A 21,115-nucleotide genomic window follows, 5' to 3' on the forward strand; every position below is an offset into this window, starting at 1 on the left:
GCAAAGGGCAGGGATGCTGCTAAACGTCCTACAATGCGCAGGATAGCCCCACCACAAAGAATTATCCGGTCCAAACTTCTAATACTGCTGAGGTTGAGAAACTGCAGGAACTAGATTCTAGTCCAACAGATAAAGAAACTGAGGCACACAGAAGTTAACTTGCCCAACATCAGGGGAAGATTAAGGACAGAGCAAAACTAGTGCTTAAGTGTTCTCACTCCTAAATCACACTACTTCCTATAAAGTTAGAGACGGAGATGAAGATGCAGGACAGACTCTTCTGGCTTGTGGGGTTTTGGTTTTCTGAAAGCCAATCCACTGGTAGTTACATGTTCTCTATCAGTAGAACTAAGCCACCTCCAAAAAAATACCCCTCCTAGAAAACCCTTGTTTCCACAACTTAATTCCCCTCAACACATTTTTTGGTTGACTGCTGCTGAGAAACAATTAGGAGATAGAACCAACAGCCCTGCAGGACAATTCAAAGATATAAAACTCTACAAAGACATCAAGGATAACGCAATAGGGTCACCAAAAAGAACTCCACAGAGAAAACTCTCTCAATTTTGGATAAATGCCTGCTCTTGAGTCTTACACAAGTTTTCATCTTTCACTACCAGCAGTTAAAGCTAAATAGCTCTATACTAGGATACAATACTTCTTTCTGGAATAGAAAACCTAAGTTCCAAATGTATTACTGGGAACTATGTAGTAAAGAATGTGACCGCAAAGAGAGGTCTGGGCTTTGCCATCAGCTTCGAGGAGGCAATCTATATCTTCATTTAGACTAGGGGCATCACACCAGATCTTATGGTGGGACCAGCCATACCTGATAGTCTTAGGGTTGGGTTGGTCATGCCAGAAAGACAACCATGTGATTTAGGATGGGGACTTTGGGTCATGCTGTTATCAGTGGACCTGGAGGCTGAGTTCAACCATGTGGATACTCAATCAATCAAGCATGCCCACATAATGAAGCCCCAACAAAAACTCTGAACAGTGAGGCTCAGTAGCACTTTCCTGGTTGGCAACACCCCATGCATGTTGTCACATAGCAATGCCGGGAGGGTAGTGGATCCTGCGCACAACAGAAGCTCTGCACCTGGAACCCTCCCAGACTCTGCCCAATGCATCTCTTCCTTTCGTTGATATTTACATGTATCCTTTCCCTATAATAAACCATAACTATGGCTTTCAGGGAGTTCCATGAGTCCTTCTAGCAAATTATCAAATGTGAGGGTGGTTTCGGGAAGACCCCCAAACTTGCAGTTGAACATGTAAACTAGTATGAAATGAACATGGTCTTGGGGACTGTGCCCTCAAACTTTAAAGTTTGGCTAACTCTGAGCAAGAACATAGGTCTGCTTGTTTTCCTGTGTAATTCTGAATATTTCTCGAATCTTGCCTTTGTAATCACCTCCCTATCAGTGTGGGTGTGACCTCTGACTTGCTTCTAATCAACAGAATATGGCAAGGTGATGGCATATTTGTGATTATGCGTGCGTGATTGCTACAAAGGCTGTAATGCCCATCTTACTAGAGACTATCTCCCTTTCTGGCTGTGAAAAAGCAACCTGCCATGTTATGAGCTGCCTTGTGGAGGAGTCACATTGCAAGGAACTGAGGGTGGCCTTTGGCCAACATCCAGCAAGAAACTGAGGCCCTTGGTTCCACACTCTGCATGGAGCTGTGGCCAATAACCACATGGGCTCACATACAGATCCTTCACCTTACTCAACCCTTGAAATGAGGGTGCAGCCTCAGACAATACACTGACTGCAGCTTTCAGGTGAGATCCTAAAATACAGAACCAAGCAAAGCCATACCCAAACTCCTAACCCACAGAAACTGTGAGATAATAAGTGTTATTTTAAGCCACTAACCTTATAATAAGTAACCAATGCAACCGACTAGCAGTAGTACTCTTCAGAAATGCAACATTAGAGGGATATTTCGTAGATGAAAATAGGATCATGTCACTCACTAGCTTAAAAATCTCTCACTGGCTACAGAATAAAGGCCAAACAATTTAGCAAGACATAAAAGACTCTCCTTAATCTGACCTCTAGTCCCCTGATCTTAACATGTGCCACCTCCCTTCCCTCTTCTGTCTCTCCCTCCAAGCTCCAGCCATATACAAGTGATTACAAATTTTCTCAAGCCTGTATGCTGCTTCCCTTCTTAGAACACCTCACCCTCTGCCCCCCACTCCTTGCCCATCTTCTCTACACACGTCAGCCTGGTGTGGCCTCCATGGCCTCACCCTCTCCCAGGCTATCACAGAACCCCAAGCGCACTCTGTGTGGCTAGTCCCACCGTGCATTCTGTCAGTCCCACCGTGCATTCTGTCGCTTGTTTGCTGCCCTTCCTGCTGACTTACAGACTACAAGCTTCCTTAAGGGAGACACTGCGTTTTGCTTGTCTGAGCTTATCTGTTGGTAGTTCTGGCAGATAACTGGTGCTCAATAAACTTTTACTAAATGAATTAATGCCAATAAAACTACATTCACTGGTCATAATTTTTCAAGAAAAAGGGTTATAATCCACAAGATAATTTTCTGTGGTACAAAGTATCAAACATTAGAATACTATGAATCTCTAAGATTCTCTAAATCTGACATTTAACATCTATGCAGTTCACTTCTCAACAACCTGTTAAACCTGCCACACAATGCATAACAAATCAGCATCTGCTGTTTCATTATTAATTTTCAAAGACTTTAAAGGTTTTATTGTGTCCTTAAAGGCATAAAATGGACAATTTATATCAACCCAAACCAGAGAATATCACGCCTAAATTTAAAATAATTCATATTCAAATAAAATGTGAATATTCAAAAATTGTAGTTTATCCAAGCTTTAATCTAAAAGGCTCTAAAGCCAATTTTTAATAGAAAAAAAAGAACAAATTAGTATTCTTTCATTTTCTATTTTTTAATAAAATATCTACGCCTATCCATATTTATTGAATTTTTTAGCTTAGAAGAGAAAGAAATGTTACCCTGACTGCTAAAAGCACCAGAGTGATAAGAATAAAAATGAATCTTTAAAAATGTTTGTATAGTTATCTAAAATACCACTTAAACTTTTAAAAATAAGATTTAATATTACAATAATTTTAATATAGTTCCCTTCATTTAGGAAACAAAAATAGCTTTTACAATCAAAACCCAAATTATAAATCAAATTTATTTTTTAAAAGCTAATTCTCACACTTGAGCTTTTGTTATATGTAACTAAAATAAAGGTGGGGACCCCAAATGACTTAAGTGGAAAATAATTTATGTTAAAACTAATTTTCACATTGGAAATTTCTTGGCTATATACTAATTATAATACTAGCACGATATTTTTACTCCTCATAAAATTAAGAGCACAGACTATGCTTGGTTTGGTGTTTTTCTTCATTCAAAAAGCAGATGTTTTATCTCCTGGGAAAGCATTAAAATGGAAACATGATTTTATAACTATGTCATCTTCATAAACTAATATTCACTAAAACATTAGTGTTTATCACACACAGTAAAATTAAAAATTTTTTACTTGTGGTAAATTAGTAGGAGCAGAATGAGTATAACAGTGATAAATATTTTAAGCACGGTTCTCCAGCACAACACACTACATTTCACCCCAGAGAAAGAATGTTGGCAAAGATCTCTACCACATGGAAACTGCTTTTAAAGCTGTTGGGCCCTGACATTCTATTCAGCAGTTTGAAATCAACCCACAGCTTTCCTCATGCACCCTCCCTCTTGGGGCTAATGCACAAGCATGAACATCTATTGAGGAAAACCACAAAAAACTTCAAAACAGCTACAACGGTAGGCTCTTTTTTCACATATTATTTAAAATATTGTTTGCTAAGATGTAATTCCTCTAACAGTCTTAATAAATGTAAAGGGCATTTCTAATTTTTTTAAGTTTCAGATACCTCAAACAATTATTTTTTAACAAGCACTTTAGTATATCATTGTATAAACTTGAATATCCAGGCAGGCAAGAACAGGGTGCTGCAAAAGTCACAAAACCCTGTTATTCTTTATTTTCAACCACTTATTTTTGATAAACAGAGAAATAGAATGTAGTACCAGCAACTGGGTGATTCTGTTCGAAGTTACTTAAGAAAAAGTCTGAAATGTGCACCACCAGATAAAATCCACTGGTGAGTCTAAAAGAATCCTTCCCATTTCAGTCCCCCAAATGCTTGATTAAAGTTATTTTTTCTAGTCCGCAATACTATTTTTGCATTTTTCATAATTTAAATTGAAAAGGCAATGCTATTAATTAAAAATAGTGATACCTATGAAAATCACAAAACTAATAAAATTAAATTATGGCTTTTCCTATATTCTGTACCACCTAAAAGTAAGTGTTAATGACTACATTTCATAACGTTAAATTTAAAGTTTGTTTTAAAACTTTTCTTGGAACTTGTTTCTGTTCATACCAATGCAAATCAAGAGCTCTTATAAAGTAGTAAAGTTGAAATATGATATTTTTAACTCACATGAGACAAGATGCTGGGTCTTCATTTTAACTATTTATATACTACAGGTATCCTAAGGAGATTTCAACTGCATACAGTACCTTTGTTCAGGGCACCTAATTATTAAGAAACTGAAATTACCAACAATGCTTGGAGTTTTGATAGAAAACAAATAAAATCATTTTCCGAAACTGTTTTTCAGAATGTCACTGATACATAAAAACTTTTAGCATCTAATTAAAGATCACTAAGGGTTAAATACTTGTTCTCTGGCCCCTACTGCGTACATCCTGCCAAAAAGTCCTCTAAGCTTTTAAATATTGCTTCGAAGGTCTGCGTTTTTATTTCCAGGGAAAAAGAGAGTATTGTCCCAGAGTCAGCAGGCCACTAGCTTATTAACTTCCAGTCACCTTGGTTTTTGCTAAAATGAAGACTCTGCAGTCTACACTTCTCCTGTTACTGTTTGTGCCTCTGATAAAGCCAGCGCCACCAACTCAGCAAGACTCACGCATTATCTATGATTATGGAACAGATAAATTTGAAGAAACTTTATTTAGCCAAGATTATGAGGATAAATACCTGGATGGAAAAAATATTAAGGTACTTTATTTCTACTCTAAATTTAACTTCTAAAATAGTCGCCCATTTAAATGCATGCTTTTGTTTTTTCTGAATGTGTCTGATAAGGTGACGGGAAAGAAAAACCACTTTAAATGATTCAAAGTAATTCAAAATAACTGTCCCTAAGATTATATTTTTAAAGTATGCATGCCTTTCAAATTAATAAATAGAATCTATGGTAACCAAACAGTATCTATAGCAACCAAAACCTAAGATTTAAGGAAAACTAAACTTTAAGATGACCCCTGACCAGTTGAGATTTCTATGTTAAGTAATGTTACACAATGCGCTATAATTGCATATTATATTGCCTCAAAAAGAAAAACAGAAGAAGTAAAGATGGATTACCAACTTAAGGTTTATTATTTTAGGAAGAAGTGGCTCAAGGAAATAAAGAGAAGAATACGGGTTATTTTGGTATCTATAGCATTTCACAATAATTTACATATGCCAACTATACACAGTACCAAAAAAACGGAAAATGACTTACTACGGGGCTTGCTTTTTTAATCAGTTTCAACAATTTAGACTCTATCAATTTGTAGCAAGTCACTGTAATTGTCATTGAGTTAATATTCCACAAGGATGACTTTCATACTCCACTTGTATGAGCTAAGTTACTACTTGTGGTTTTCTTGGCATACAGAAATGAAAGCTGGGTAAGGAAAAAGTTAATACGGCACATAAGTTATCTGTTGCCTGCCTATTCTCTCTCTCTCTCTCTCTCAGACACACACACACACACACACACACACACACACACACACACACACAAAGGAAAATGCGAAATGCAGCCAAATATACAACAATGTTGATTGCTTCAAAAGTTCTTCGCCACTAAAAATAAGATGGCAACGATTTTAAGAGTGACCAGCTACAATTGCTTTTCTTTTTCAGTACACAGTGAGCAAATGTTACCACTAGAGTGTCTTTCAATGAAGTTACTTAATATGCTAGCATTATTTTTGTCCAACATTAAGACAAAAAAGAGGTTATTATTAGTCACAGTTTCAAATTAAAAAAAAAAGGCCCATCATAACAATAAGCTATTGGCTCACATGGATGACTTGAATCTATCAATCAGTTAAAAGAACACTTTCAAAATTCCCTGGTCCCTAAAAAGAAAGAAGTAAGAAGTTCTCTACTTCTTCTCTTTAAGCTGCTTTAGAAGTCCCTCTATCTTAATAAAAATATGGGGACTAAGATATTGGTGAAACGGAGTAGAATTCAGCAGCGTTTAACATACAAACGCAGAGTGAAGGGGCTGTTCAACCAGAATACACATGAGAGAACGAAGGAGTCAAGATCGAGACTAAAGGTGGAACATGCTTCCAATGGGTGGAAAGACTAGGATCTCACATAATATACTTTAGTGTAGTGGTGGAAAATGTTCTCTCCCAGAGTAGGAAAGACCCAATTCCTACGGAGCTAACAGCCTGCAATAAAAGGGCTCCAAGGGGCAGGGCCTCATGGAGGCAGGTAGGTAATTAAGGGTCACTTTTGGAAGAGATCGAAAGGGCCTATTCCGCTTCACGTGTGTAACGTGACTGGTGCTTTAGTCCTGTTCAACATGGTAGAATCTGACATAAGGAACTCGGTTCAGACAGAACCATTAAGAATAATTAAAAGAGCTACTCTACATAAAAATGATCTCAAGACAGTATCATCACCTCAGAAAAACTTTCATTCGAGTCAGAGAATTCTCTCCTAGTTCCCATTTGGAATTCTAGTATGTCAACATTTAGGAAGCACTGAGTTTAGCTTTTGGACATAGAAAATAAAAAAGACTTGGTTCTGTTGCTCAAGTTCACAGTCTGGAGCGAAAACAAGCTAAACAAATATTTACATTATAACTTAAGAAATGATGAAATGAAATTATATATAAAATCCTAATGGAGTACAAAAGAAATCCCACTGCAACTATGAGAAGACAGATGTTGTCTGTGATCCTTCGGTTTTATAGTCAAAATTAGACTTCATCACATCTGATAATAAATTTTTATTTTTCCAACAGGAAAAAAAAACTATGATAACACTTGACGAGAAAAGTCTTCAATTACAAAAAGATGAGAGTGTAACACCATTAACCCCCAAGAAAGAAAATGATGGTAAGTATGAATACCCTATCATCTAATTTTTTTTTAAAGGAGCTTTAAAAAAAACAGCTTATAATGGAACTTTATTCCTTATAGCAATCAAAAATTGCCTCAGGTTATAGGAAATCCAAACAGTAGAATTTTACGTCTGCAGGAACCAGATGCACTGCACATTAGAACATACTTTAAAGCATGATACTGGTGCACAAATAGAATAGAAAGTCCAGAAACACATGTAGAAAATCAGTACATAATTTAAAAAACAGTGCTGGGATGAGGGGCTGTCAATTGAAAGGACACAATTAGATCCACCCCTCACAAAGAAAGACAAACTCCCCCCACACAAGGGTCTGACTGTAAACAGTGAACCATACAGACCCTATAAGATAATCAGAGTGTGCAGTGCCTCAAAATTCAGAGATGACAGAAGAGATCAGGAAATGTGACTCCATAAAATGAAACTTTTGCATGGCAAAAAAATCATAAAAAAGTCAGAGACGACTGAAAACTGAGAAAAATATCTTCAATATATGTCACTGATAAAGAGTTAATAACTCTAACTCATAAAGAACATGCAAAAATCCAGGAAAATGGAATTGACCAAAAGCCACTGGAAAAAGAGGCAAAAAATATAAACAGACAACACACAAAATGATATTAAAATGACCCTTAAACATATGAAAGATGTTCAATCTCACACATAGAGAAATGTAAGTTAAAATTATATTGAGATGACATTTTCTAACCTATCTGATTGACAAAAATTAAAAATGTGACAATATATTAATATATTCCACTGACAAGGCTTTAGGGTGTCAGACAATCTCACACTGCTGGTGGGAATGCAAATTGGTACAATGCTTTTGGATAGGAATTTGGCAATATCAAATGAAACTAATTACGCATTTACTTTGTAACATAGCAATTGACTTCTGGGAATTTACCCTAAAGATACACCTCCGAAGTAAGAATACATACACAGAATCACTGAAGCACTGCTCGCAATTGCAAAATATTGGAAACAATCTAATTGCCCAGACACTGAAGAGTGGTTGAATAAAGTAGGGTCCATCCACACAAGGGAATGCTATACAGCTGTAAAATGAATGGGGACGACCACTATGAACAAACCTGGAGTGATGTCCAGAACATCTCATGTCAAAAGCCAAAGTGCCAAGAGCATCTCCATGTGCTGCCTTTCACCTAAGCAAGGAGGGGATATGAGAATAGATGCATGCACCAGCTCGTTTGTGTGAAAAGAAACTCAAGAAGGGTAATTACAAAACTGAGACTAATTACCTACAGGTTATGGATGGGACCTCGGTGGAAAGGTGGGGAGACAGGACCTGGGAGGGCTGCAGGGGGAGGGCAGTGGCACTTCTCTGAGAACACAGTTTTTGTGTAGATTTGATTTTAGAACAAGGTTGTATTTCACATGGACAAACAAACAAACAAATATATCTAAAAATGAAATCAAGAAGGATAAGACAAAAAGAACTCAAATTGGAATACATACAGAAAAACAAAAATTTTAAATGAATAACATAACGTACTAAAGTGAGAAAAACATCTAATCCAAGTAACCCTTAAACACAGTATTTTGACTATACATCTTCAGGCTAAAGACAAAATAGAACAATAGGCAAAACTAAAATTCCAGTAAGTAGGTTTGTTTTCCACAGTGTTACAGGTTAGCGATAACGAAACCACTTAATGTGTGTTCTAGGACTGAGTAAAGTCAAGTAAATATACTGTGGATAATGAGAGCCAGGTTTCTCACTGAGGAAAGGGTGTTACAAGTATGGGAAGGGGAAAGGCTGGAATGAACACTGTGCAGCTGGAATGGAATGGAAGATATCAGCATCTACTCATGGTTTGTGCACAGATACAGAAAAAGATACAGATGTGTCTGTCTCTCCGTGTGAGTGTGTATGTGTATATGTGCATATGGTATATTTATGTATATATATGAGTATATGGTGTAGATATACATGTATGTATGTACAGGTCTATACACATACACGTGGAGAGAGAGATGACGACACATACATATATTCCCTAGCTCTCTCTCTGCTGAAAGAGCCTGGAAGCAATAAGACCAAGTAGCAATGAGCATTTCCACACCCAAATCTTGGTTATTAAATACCATCCTCCACCAAAAGGAACCAGTACTCCTTGAAGAAATAGCTGATTTTAGGCGTGGGGCCGGGAAATGGAAAGTTGGGGAGATGGGATCTGAGAGGGCTGTTGGGGGAGCGTAGTGGCACTTCTCCAAGGATACGTTTTTTGTGTAGATTTGATTTTAGAACAAGGTGTTGTTTCACACAGGGAAACAAACAAATATATTTATAAATAAAATCATGTCATAAAAAGATGTCTGGAACACTTTATCATGACAGAAAATAAGGAAGTTCTCAAAGAATAATGCCGATGTTTAATTTTTTAAAAAATTAATCATAATATAAAAAATACATAGGCATGACCACTTTGGAAAACAGTCTGGGACTTTCTTCAAAAGGTAAAAGATGTACAAGACCTGTACAGTGAAATCTAGAAAACAATGCTGAGAGAAATTAAAGACCGAAATATATTGGGTTCAAGGACCAGCAAACTCAGCATTGTTATGATGTCAATTTTTCCCAAATTTGTCTGTAGATTCAATGCAATCCCAATTAAAATCCTATCAGGCTTTCTGAAATTAACAAGCTGATCCTAAAATTTACATGGCAATACAAAGAACCTAGAAGAGTCATAACAACACTGAAGGAGAACACATTTGGAGGATTTATACTACCTAATACCAAGACTTATTATAAAGCTACAGGAATCAAGACATTGTGGTATTAGCAGACAAATAAACAAACAGATCAGTGGAACAGAAGAGAGTCCACAAATAGACTTACACAATACGGTCAACTGGCTTTTTACAACGGTGCCAATGCAATTCAATGAGGAAAGGATTATCTTTTCAAAAAATGGTGCTGAAAGAACCAGACAGCTATAGGGGAAGAAAATGAATTTGGACCCTTCCTGACACCACATATAAAAATTAACTCAACATGGACCCCATATCTAATAAAGAGCTTAGACCATACAACTTATAAAAGAAAAAACAGGACAAAAACTTAAGTGGTTGGCAAAGATTTCTTAAATACAACACCAAAAGCACGAATTATAAAAAAATCAATTGTTCTTCATTAAAATTAAAAATGTTTGCTTTTCAAAACACACTGATAAAATAAAAAGCCACAGACTGGAGGAAAACATTTACAAAACAGAAATCTGACAAACCATTATATCTATAATACATACTCTTATAACTCAATAATAATAATACAAAACACCCACTTAAAACATAGGCAAAAGATATGAACAAATACCCCAGTAAGGAAAATATGTGCATGGCAAATAAGTATATAAAAAGATACTCAGCATCATTAGTCATTAGGAAAATGCCAATTAAAACACGAGATACTACAACACACTTTACTTGAATGGCTAAAATTAAAAAGTCAGACCATACCAAATGTCAATGAGGAGGTGGAGCAAATGTAACTCTCACGCACTGCCGATGGGAATGTACGTTGCAGAACCACTTTAGAAAACAGTTTGGGACTTACTTCAAAAGGTAAACATACATCTATAATAAGACCCAGCCATTCTATTCTTAGGTATTTACCCAACAGAAATGAACACATTAAGTTCACACAAACTTGTACATAAATGTTCACAGCAGCTTTCTTTGAAATAGCCAGAAACTAGAAACAACCCAAATGTTCATAAGAGATGATTGAATAAGGGCTGGCCCCGTGGCCGAGTGGTTAAGTTCGCGCGCTCCGCTGCAGGCGGCCCAGTGTTTCGTTGGTTCGAATCCTGGGCGCGGACATGGCACTGCTCATCAGACCACGCTGAGGCAGCGTCCCACATGCCACAACTAGAAGAACCCACATCGAAGAATACACAACTATGTACCGGGGGGCTTTGGGGAGAAAAAGGAAAAAATAAAATCTTTAAAAAAAAAAAAAAAAAGAGATGATTGAATAAATTGTGTATATTGACACAATGGAATACTACTCAGTAATAAAAAGGAATGAACTACTGACACACACAACAACAGATGAATCTCAAAATAACTCTGCAGAGTGAAAGACACTAGACAAAAGATATATACTGCATATTTCTTTTGATATAAAATTCTCAAAAATGCAAACTAATGTATAATGACAGAAAGATCACAGTTGCTTGGAGACAAGACTGGGAGAAAGGAATTACCAAAGGGCGTGAGAAACTTTTTGGGGTGATGGATATGTTAATTAGCTTAATTGTAATAATGGTTTCAATAGTATATACATATGTCAAAAATTTATAAGTTACAGAAGTTAAATATGTGCAATTTATTGTATATCATTTAACCACAAAAAAGCTGTGCCAGGATAAAAAAACAGCTTAAACAATTTCTCACTGGCTAATCTGTGACAATTTGATTATCAAAATAAATATGCGGTAATATAATTATGACACATGAGAAAAAGAATTCGTCAGTTCACAGTGATAAAAAGCAATAAAGAAGAAGGGAATGTTCTACCTTACACCAGAATGCCAACTAACAAATGTAGAAAGGATGATGGAATTAGAAAGTCACTATTTGGCAATTATCCTAGTGATAAATGATTCAGGTAAGAACCATCAACAGATGATAAAACTAGTGGGTGGAAGTTTGATGACAAGCCAGATGTTTAGAATCTCAGAGCACTTTTCTGGAAGATACTTACGAATTACAAAGTGAAAAACAGTAGCTTCACAGAGTGAGAAACACAGTGGACAGGCTTGAACCAAGTGACCAAAGACAGCATCATCAGGAACAGGACAAAGAGATACTGTGTACTCCCTGAAACTAGGAACTGAGGACCCACCATCATTTCCATGGTATTCCTGCCAAAAATGAGGAACCTCAGCCATACCCTAATTGAAAGAGCCTGCAAAACAAATGCCCCCAAAATAAAATTTTTTACAAATTCAAAAATTTTCAAAAAAGTAAAAGGTATGAAAAACAGAGACTAAGGAACTGTTCCAGGTTGAAGGAGATGAAAGAGGCATGACAAATAAATGCAATGAATGATGTAGGGTGCAATGGGATCCCAACAGTGCCTAGGATGCTTCTAACTTTCAAGTTAATAGTTTGTTTATTTAACTTGTGGTTTCTAAACTCATTAGCTACTGTCACCAATCTGAAATGTGTTTCTGCCACACCAAGTGATAAACTAAGCTTGTGTTTACCTTAAGTCCTGCTTTATGAATTTTTTTTATATTTAAATGAGGAAATGTAACGTTGATCAATTCAGCAATGAAGGGATCATTGCTAAAACAGATAAGAGAATAAAAGACATTGTGGATTGCAGACTGAAATAAAATTCTGGTGAATTATCAGTTACGATATAGGTTACTAACTATCATGACCATGATATCTTTCCTGCTATCACCTATAATTCTGTAAAATATCTTTTTAAATTAGTAGTAACATTCATGAGAGCAATAATTTTACCACTAGAGGTCAAATATTTTTAAACTCCTATTTATATTTTTACGATTATGTTTCCCAATCTAGAAATGCCCACGTGCCTGCTGTGTGTTTGTTTAAGTGGCTCTGTCTACTGTGAAGAAGTGGACATTGATGCTGTCCCACCCCTGCCAAAGGAATCAGCCTATCTTTATGCACGATTCAACAAAATTAAAAAGTTAACTGCCAAAGACTTTGCAGACATACGTAAGTTAACTTTAATAAGATATTAGTATTAACTCACATAAACACAAGTCTCTAGCACTTGTGGCCTATCACATCTAGGGCAGTACTGTTGGAGCATTTGAGTAGCCACCCCTAGGGCTTTACCATGAGCACACCAAAATCTCCCACCTCTGCAGTGCTAAGTCCCAGTCCTGGATCACTAATCCCTCATAAGTTTTCTAGATTCCTATGTTGTCAAGTGCTTCTGAGGAAGGTGACAAAAATCCATTGGTTTGTTGGTGAATCTCCTTTCCACTCAGATCACCCCTGTCATCTGTCTTCACTGGTGACTTTGGTGTCTATGTTAATAGCCTGTCTGACATATGGGTGACCATGTCTTCTCAACCCCAATACTTCAAGATCCATTCGCCTCAGCCACTCAGCAGCACCAATACAATCGGGATGCTTCTCCCACCACATTTTATCTCCTACCTTCACTATAAAAGCACTGAAACTGCTTTTCCTTACGTTAACTCATGGTTATTAATCTGGCTGCACATTCAAAATATCTGAGGAAGTACTTTTAAAATACTGATACCGGGCCCTAGTGCCCAGAGATTCTAAGTTAGGTCGAGGGAGAAGTCCAGGCATCATCATTAAAAGCAACCAAACTCCTCTGATGATTCTAATATAGAGTCAGTGTTGAGAACAGTAGCATTCCACTCCCTCCCAGGTCATTAACAATCTTGGACTTCTGGTGTCCGGTCCTATTAAACCTTACAACAGCTTGCCCCTAGGGCTTTACCACAAGCACACCAAAATCTCCCACCTCTGCAGTGCTAAGTCCCAGTCCTGGATCACTAATCCCTCATAAGTTTTCTAGAATCCTATGTTGTCAAGTGCTTCTGAAGAAAGTCTCCAAGAAGTGTACAGGGGCCCCACTACACATTTATGAGATTAACCATAACTGGATTCATGCTGCCACTGGAAGTTCCAAACTGATTGAAATGCAGCTGTTTCTCATTACTTGTGGACTCCATATTTTCAAACTCACCTACTTGCTAAAATTTATTTGTAACCCAAAAATCAATACTTGCAACACTTCGACAGTCATTTGTAGGTGTGCAGAGTGGCAAAACATCTGAGTTTCCCAGTTCAGGGTGAAGAAGGCGATGCCCTGCCCTTTGGTTTCAGCTTTTATACTGTAAATAAGCGTGTTGTTCACAGTCTACTTAGTGCCACATTTTCGTGCTTTTTGCTGTTTAAAATGTTCCCTATGCATCATGTCTGGTATTCCTAAGTTCAAGAAGGCTGTGATATGTGTTAGGTAACCTTCAATCAAGTATGAGCCACAGTGCTGATGGCTGTGAAATCACTATTAATGTATCAACAGTATGTACTGAATAAGATGCCTTTAAAAAGAAACATAACCCTGCATTTCCCCTAGGAGCAATGGTTCTGCCTTCACTAATTCAGTGTTCGTGGCGTCTCTATAGACATGACTATCTGGAATAATGAGAAGCAATTGTATTTCCTAATCATCCCAGACAGACAAAAGTGACACACACACACACACAGTGAATTTCTCTATTTCTCAGTCTGCATCACTTTAACAATTAGGGAACATTTTTGCCTGTTGTTAAGCAGTAAGGCATAGAGAGGTTAAGATAACCCATAATCACAACGCAACACGCCTGCAAAATTTGCCTGCAACACGCAAAAAATATTTACATGATTCTATTCAATCGAATGTGACGCTTACTTTCCATGATTTGTCAGAAGAATTTCTTTCGATCAGCCTGAACATCCTGAGAATTCAAACGGAGAAGAATGGAAGGACTCTATGAACTTTGAGTTCCCTTCCAAACCTGAGATTCTAGGACTCCAGTGAGAAAGGCCATCAGTGTCAACCAAAGTAGATGCTCAGTATTCATTCAACAAAACTCAGTGAGGCTACCGAGTGTACACACTAAAAGTAAAAGATGTTTGAATGATCTGTTAAACAAATGCTTTTCTTCAGTCCACACAAATGAGAATTTAACTTCTGTATTTTTTTATATATTTTTCCTTCAAGCCAACTTAAAAAGACTTGATTTCACGGGAAATTTGATTGAAGATATTGAAGACGGTACTTTTTCAAAACTTTCTCTGTTGGAAGAACTTACACTAGCTGAAAATCAACTATTGAAACTTCCAGTTCTTCCTCCCAAGCTTACCTTATTTAATGCAAAATACAACAAAATCAAGAGTAGAGGAATCAAAGCGAATACATTCAAAGTAAGTATTTTATAGTGTGACAACACAATTATTAGTTTTTACACAGACAATGATAACATGATAAAGAGAAACTCTGGTCTAGAATTTTGTTTTATGTTTTAAAACTATTGTAATTTAATACATGAAGACATTATTTACATAATAAATAGCCATACTATTAGGCTCATTCAGTCTAGCTTATGGCTGTACCTCACTTAAAATACATAACCTTTATCATGTTTCATGGGACTACACTGTCTCCCATCTTTTTCACTTGTTCACGTGCAAAATATTTATACATACAGACATGGTTCACACCTTCATGGCACCAAGACTCCACAAAACCTCAAAATGGGTGTTTCCTGTGTTTCTTTTTCCTTACAATATTATTAATTTACAAATGCCAGGAAAAATAAAGTTCTAAAAGTAAACATTGAATTTTACTTTTAATACCTCAAAATATTATACCATAAAATTCTGTAGGTAGACTTTCTTTTGAATTCCATGATGGCATCTAATACAAAACTATATAGTAAAAAATTAAATACATTTCTTAATTTAGTAATTCAAGAAAACACATGTACAGGTAAAAGGGAAGGTGATCTATTCTGATTTAGGCAGCCAGGTTGTCTCAAAACGCAGTCTGTGGAGAAGTAATCACTCAGCCCATGACTTCCATGGCTCTGATATACTCATTCCAAGTCCCAGAAGAAACTCCACGTAAAAGGATGAGACACTCATGCTACTGTTGGCAACAGACAACCTCATTCCAAAGGAAGGTTTGTAGCTTCTAATGATAACTCCTAACAGAAGCACCTAAAACTATCAAATTTTCCTTATCATGAAGTTTATGATAATCATACAAATGTACAATCTGTCCACACACATAGAATATGTCAGAAAATGTAAGAATAATTCCATTTTTCTTTTCTTTTTGTTTACATTTAAGGATTCCTTTTTCAACTTTAAGGGACATTCTAAAGACAGATCAGAGTTCCTCAGAAGTAAAGGGACTCTTAGGGGACTTTTAAAAACTGGCTTCACTTTAAAAACAAACAAAAACTCTTGTAATGTGAAGATATGTAATTCCAGCTGGTAAGCGTTTGAATGACTGGCATGTTAAAGGCCTACAGGAACTGATAGACGTTTCACAAAAGGAATGTTTGACTATTTTGGATTTTACACATGCCTTACAGAAGGGATTCATGACAAGTTGGCATGGAAATGCTCTGTAGTTTTGCATAATATCCTGGCTATAACAGCCACTGGTAAAATCAGGTTACTCTAACCTATGTAAAGAGGCCCCCTGGGGAAGACAGGAGCTTGGTACCCATACAGTGGATGGTAGGATGCTTAAGAAAGGATTAAAATAATAGCAAATTAATTCTTAAAAAAAAAAAAATTAGCAAATTCTGCCACAGGATGCATATCAAAGGAAAAGTAAAAGATTAATGTCAGGAAAAACTACATCTTGAAATAATATTACAAAATTGTACCCAATTATGGGCTACTGATCATGAAGAATAATCTAACATAGAGCCCTTAGGGGGAAAAATCATATTTAGCTAAGTAATTAATAAACTGCTTTGAGAAACATCTTACTAACAAACATACACATATCTTAGAGTATTCCTTTAGTTAGAAATTAGGGGAGCTGAAATGGGAAGCTCTGGAGCTTCAAGAGAGGTTATAGCAGCACCAGGACCCAAATTCAGTCCTGCACAGGGACTGACCTCATTAGCTGCTCCCAAGACAAATCCAAAGAGCCCCAGAAGCTGGCATGAGGGCTGAGGCCAGGCACAGCTGGGTATTCAGACGCCAGATGAGTGGACAGAAACATAGGGACACAGTAGGGCTCTACTGTCCTTTGTAAAGGACCAAAATATACCACTTGTGAAACCAAACCCCCCCCAAAATCAAAAAACTACCATACCAACAATTAATAGTATTGCTATGTCTATTCAATATCTATGTACATACACATATGTACAAATATGTGTGTACACAGCATGAATCTTGTGAACAAATGCACTGATCTCAATGACACTCAAGCAAAAGTAACCTTTTCCTTACAGAAACTGAATAAACTCTCCTTCCTCTACTTGGACCACAATGCCCTGGAATCTGTGCCTCTTAATTTACCTGAAAGTCTACGTGTAATTCATCTTCAGGTATGATTGCTCCTTTCACAATATCTGACTTCAAATTACTATGGGTCAATCTTAAGACATGTTAGGGAACCCACTTATTCACATGTAAATTTTGCATATCAAAAGTATTAATATTTAGCTCAATGCACTCTCCTGCCTGGTAGCGCCCATTCTGTCCAGAGCACCATGAAAGGACCAGCAACACTAGGTGCTCTTAGAGTGGGGTTTGAATCCAGCTGTGCACTTAGCATCCCCTAGCTAACCTGACATATGGATTTTAAGTTGGGGGACACTAAGACCTCTGGTTTATATTTCTTTCTCCAAATAGCAGTAAACATTTGCTTTTGGAGACTTTCCAGTTGACTTCCTTGTCCAACATCAACTTGAGGTAATAGAAAAGAGAAGAGGGAATAAAAATAAACTAAAATTGGTCTTGAAGCATCACAAGAATTCCTATTTGTTGTTTTTACTTCTTTAAAGAATATTTAAGGATACAGTACCCATTCTGAGTTGACACTCGACAACAGGATACTTTTTCCAGCTAGTATAATTTTATTTATACTCAGAACTTTCTGTTACATGGATATTACTCTGAGTAACAGCAAGAAGTCTGTTCTTCTACAGTAACGCTGTAGACAACGGGTTCAGATTGCACAAAGAGTGTTTTATTACCCTGAGCATACACAGTATGTAAAATATTTCAAAAATCACTTTTTAGATGAAATATTCTGTAAGATCCCATTACATAGCATACAAAAGGTTGATTTCAGATTTCTGAACAATTTTTCCCTTTTATTTTCCAGTTTAATAACATAACTTCAATCACAGATGATACATTCTGCAAGGCCAATGACACCCGTTATATTCGGGACCGCATTGAAGAAATACGCTTGGAGGGCAACCCCATCGTCCTGGGAAAGCATCCCAACAGTTTTATCTGCTTAAAAAGACTGCCCGTAGGGTCATACGTTTAACCACATCAATGCAGAAGATAAGCTAACATACACATACTTATAATCTGTCTCAACAATGTCTAAAGGAGCATGAATGTTTAATATTAACTGTGTATCTCACTATGAAGGAATTTTATGTTTTAAGCAAGGATGGTCAAAAATCTTAAATATAACAACAAGTAAAAAGTAGGATTGAATCTCTAAATTCAAAACAAAGTAATGTGAAAATATTTAAATAGCATTACAAAATCCTTGTAGTTTATACCAGCATGTTATTTAATAGGTATGTTTTTATATAAATACCCAAATTTAAGAACCATTATTTCCATTACTAATGAAGTAAGAGGATAAGTCTAAGAAACTTTCAACTGTTTTTCTTTCCTGGCCTTTACTGGATCCCTAAAGCATTTAAGGCAGAGGCTCCAAAAACTGTGAAAAGCTAAATATTTCCAGTAATCTCCCATTTTTCTTTTATGATTCATACATTATTCATTTTGAAGTAGGAATTTTGTTTTCTTTCTATTAAGGCAGCTATTATATTTTTACTTAGCCTGAGAAATAGGGTATAGTCTCCTATCTAGGCAAAGCTTTCCAAATAAAGTATAATCTTACTCTCTCATAAGGAGCTAACAGAGTAATGCTCAAAGTTATTCTGCTTTGTAGTCACACAGTTAAAGGCTTTAGTAAAACCGTACAAAAATTTCTTTTATCTAAATATTAACATTCTAAGTCTACCATAAAACACTTTATGTCAAGCAGACCAAAATCTGTGTGCTTATAAGAAAAACTGAAAGTCCAACCTGTTTCTCAGAAAATAGCCATAAAGTTCTCCATTGCAAAGGCTTTCAAATATGATACTGCAAAACATTTTTTTTTACATTATAGGAAAGAGAATCTCAGCAATAAATTTGTCCAAATGTAAGACATGAAAACAAAATGAATTCTGTAGTGGTATTGCACACCGCCTTCCTACCCACCCATACATGTCCATGTTCACACAAAAAGACTACAGATTCATAAGAAAGCTTCTGAGAAGCATTTTCTAAAGACTCATGATTAACTCATACATTTAAGGGTGAGAATTCACCTTCGATCTAATAGTGAATTTATAAGGACACAAAGCTGCCAGATTAAAGTTCCTAAAATAAATTTCCTCTTGCTCAAACCCCATTCAAAAGTCTTAGTCTCTACATTGCTTTGGGGTTACGTACAAAATTATCAGTGCTTTACAAAGATGAGTTTAATACTGTGGATTGTTTTCAACATAAATCATACGTGAGAATCAAGTTGGTCTCTCTACACTATTCCCAGAACAAACAAATACTTATTCGTATTTTTAAGCATTTGCTTCTGTTTTTTTCAGAAATAAGTAGGTCACTCTACCTAGAATAACCTCCTGTTTTTCAAATCTTCCCTCATTTGTCATGGTTGACCCCAAGACGAAACTTTTTCATTAAAATATCTGTGATCTTAAGGCCACAATAATTACTGCTATAAAAACTTATTAACTCATTCACTTGTTTTACTCTGGTAACTGATAGTCATACTACCATACTGCCTTCTCATTATCTTGTGTGCATGCCTCATTTCTCTGTGACTGAAAGCTCACCAAATGCACTGAACATACTCCCTTTGTACTTTCAAAGTGCCTAGCATAACAGTGAGCACATTTGATTTGAATATACCATAAACAGTGCAAAATAAAATTCATTTTAACATAAGGGCTCTGTTTTATTTAAAAAAATAGAATCTTTAAACTATAAAAATCTTGAATAAATCAATGGAAATAAATTGTAACTTTATCTGGAAAGATAATCTTGATAGGGGAGAGCTGAGTGCTGGGACTGACACTGGGGAATGCGGTCGGAGGAGACCGCTCATGTCCCAGATGTCAGTAAAGCACAGCAATGTTTTCCTACGTTCTTTATATAATTAGACTTAAAGAGAAAAAACACCATAAAATAACTCAAATTTTAGATAATTCAAAAGCCAGTGGCTTAGATAAAATAATAATTAGGAGAGGAAAGTCACTGATGAAAAATGTGAATGACCGGGGCTGGCCCCATGGCCGCGTGGTCGAGTTCATGCGCTCCGCTGCAGGTGACCCAGTGTTTCATTGGTTCGAATCCTGGGCGCAGACATGGCACTGCTCATCAAGCCACGCTGAGGCAGCGTCCCACATGCCACAACTAGAGGGACCCACAACGAAGAATATGCAACTATGTACTGGGGGGCTTTGGGGAGAAAAAGGAAAAAAGTGAAATTAAAAAAAAAAAATCTGAATAACAGAATTACCTTAAAGAAATAATTTTGAGACTTCTAGATAAGACGATATGAACATTGGTACCTGGCAAACTTATATACCCTTAAGTTACAAATAAAATAAAATAACGAGAGAAAGTAAAAATATGCTGATTCCATTATCGTAAATAGGTATTGTTTCATTCTTGACATGGAAAATTAAAGAAACAGAGGCTTAAAATTAAAAATAATTTACCCTTACAAACATTCCTGAAAGAAACTAAAAAAGACACACATAAATGGAAAGACATCCTAGGTTCACGGACTGGAAGACTGAATAGTTAACATGTCAATACCATCCAAAGCAATCTAGTTTCAATGCAATCTCTATCAAAGTCCCAATGACATTTTATGAAGAAAAAGAAAGACCCGTCCTAAAATTCATATGGACTCTCAAAGGACTCTAAATAGCCAAAACAAATTTGTAAAGAAGAACAAAGCTGAAGGACTCATACTTCCTTATTTCATCACTTACTACAAAGCTATAGTAATCAAAAGTGTGGTCTGGCTTAAGGACAGACACACAGACC

The 21,115-nt window shown here is 36.4% G+C and overlaps 2 protein-coding genes across 2 annotated transcripts in view; one reads left to right on the top strand and one right to left on the bottom strand.

The window, feature by feature from the left end:
* Positions 1 to 21,115, bottom strand: part of LOC124241290 (centromere protein P-like) — a 222,462-nt gene that overhangs the window by 138,933 nt on the left and 62,414 nt on the right. The gene's annotated exons all lie outside the window — the stretch shown is intronic.
* LOC124241289 (mimecan) lies at positions 3,726 to 20,005 on the top strand. The gene is made up of 7 exons (XM_046664959.1): positions 3,726 to 3,821; positions 4,838 to 5,086; positions 7,122 to 7,215; positions 12,809 to 12,967; positions 15,000 to 15,202; positions 17,257 to 17,352; positions 18,135 to 20,005. The coding sequence occupies exons 2-7, from the start codon at positions 4,913 to 4,915 to the stop codon at positions 18,303 to 18,305; spliced, it is 897 nt and encodes a 298-aa protein (XP_046520915.1). The 5' UTR covers positions 3,726 to 3,821; positions 4,838 to 4,912; the 3' UTR covers positions 18,306 to 20,005.

Source organism: Equus quagga, chromosome 6, assembly GCF_021613505.1.
Source record: "Equus quagga isolate Etosha38 chromosome 6, UCLA_HA_Equagga_1.0, whole genome shotgun sequence".
NCBI lineage: Eukaryota > Metazoa > Chordata > Mammalia > Perissodactyla > Equidae > Equus > Equus quagga.

Coding starts and splice junctions, on each gene's coding strand:
- LOC124241289 (XM_046664959.1), top strand. CDS start 4,913: ATGAAGACTCTGCAGTCTACACTTCTCCTGTTACTGTTTGTGCCTCTG. Junction 15,203..17,256: donor TCAAAGCGAATACATTCAAA/GTAAGTATTTTA, acceptor TTTTCCTTACAG/AAACTGAATAAACTCTCCTT. Junction 17,353..18,134: donor TACGTGTAATTCATCTTCAG/GTATGATTGCTC, acceptor TTTATTTTCCAG/TTTAATAACATAACTTCAAT.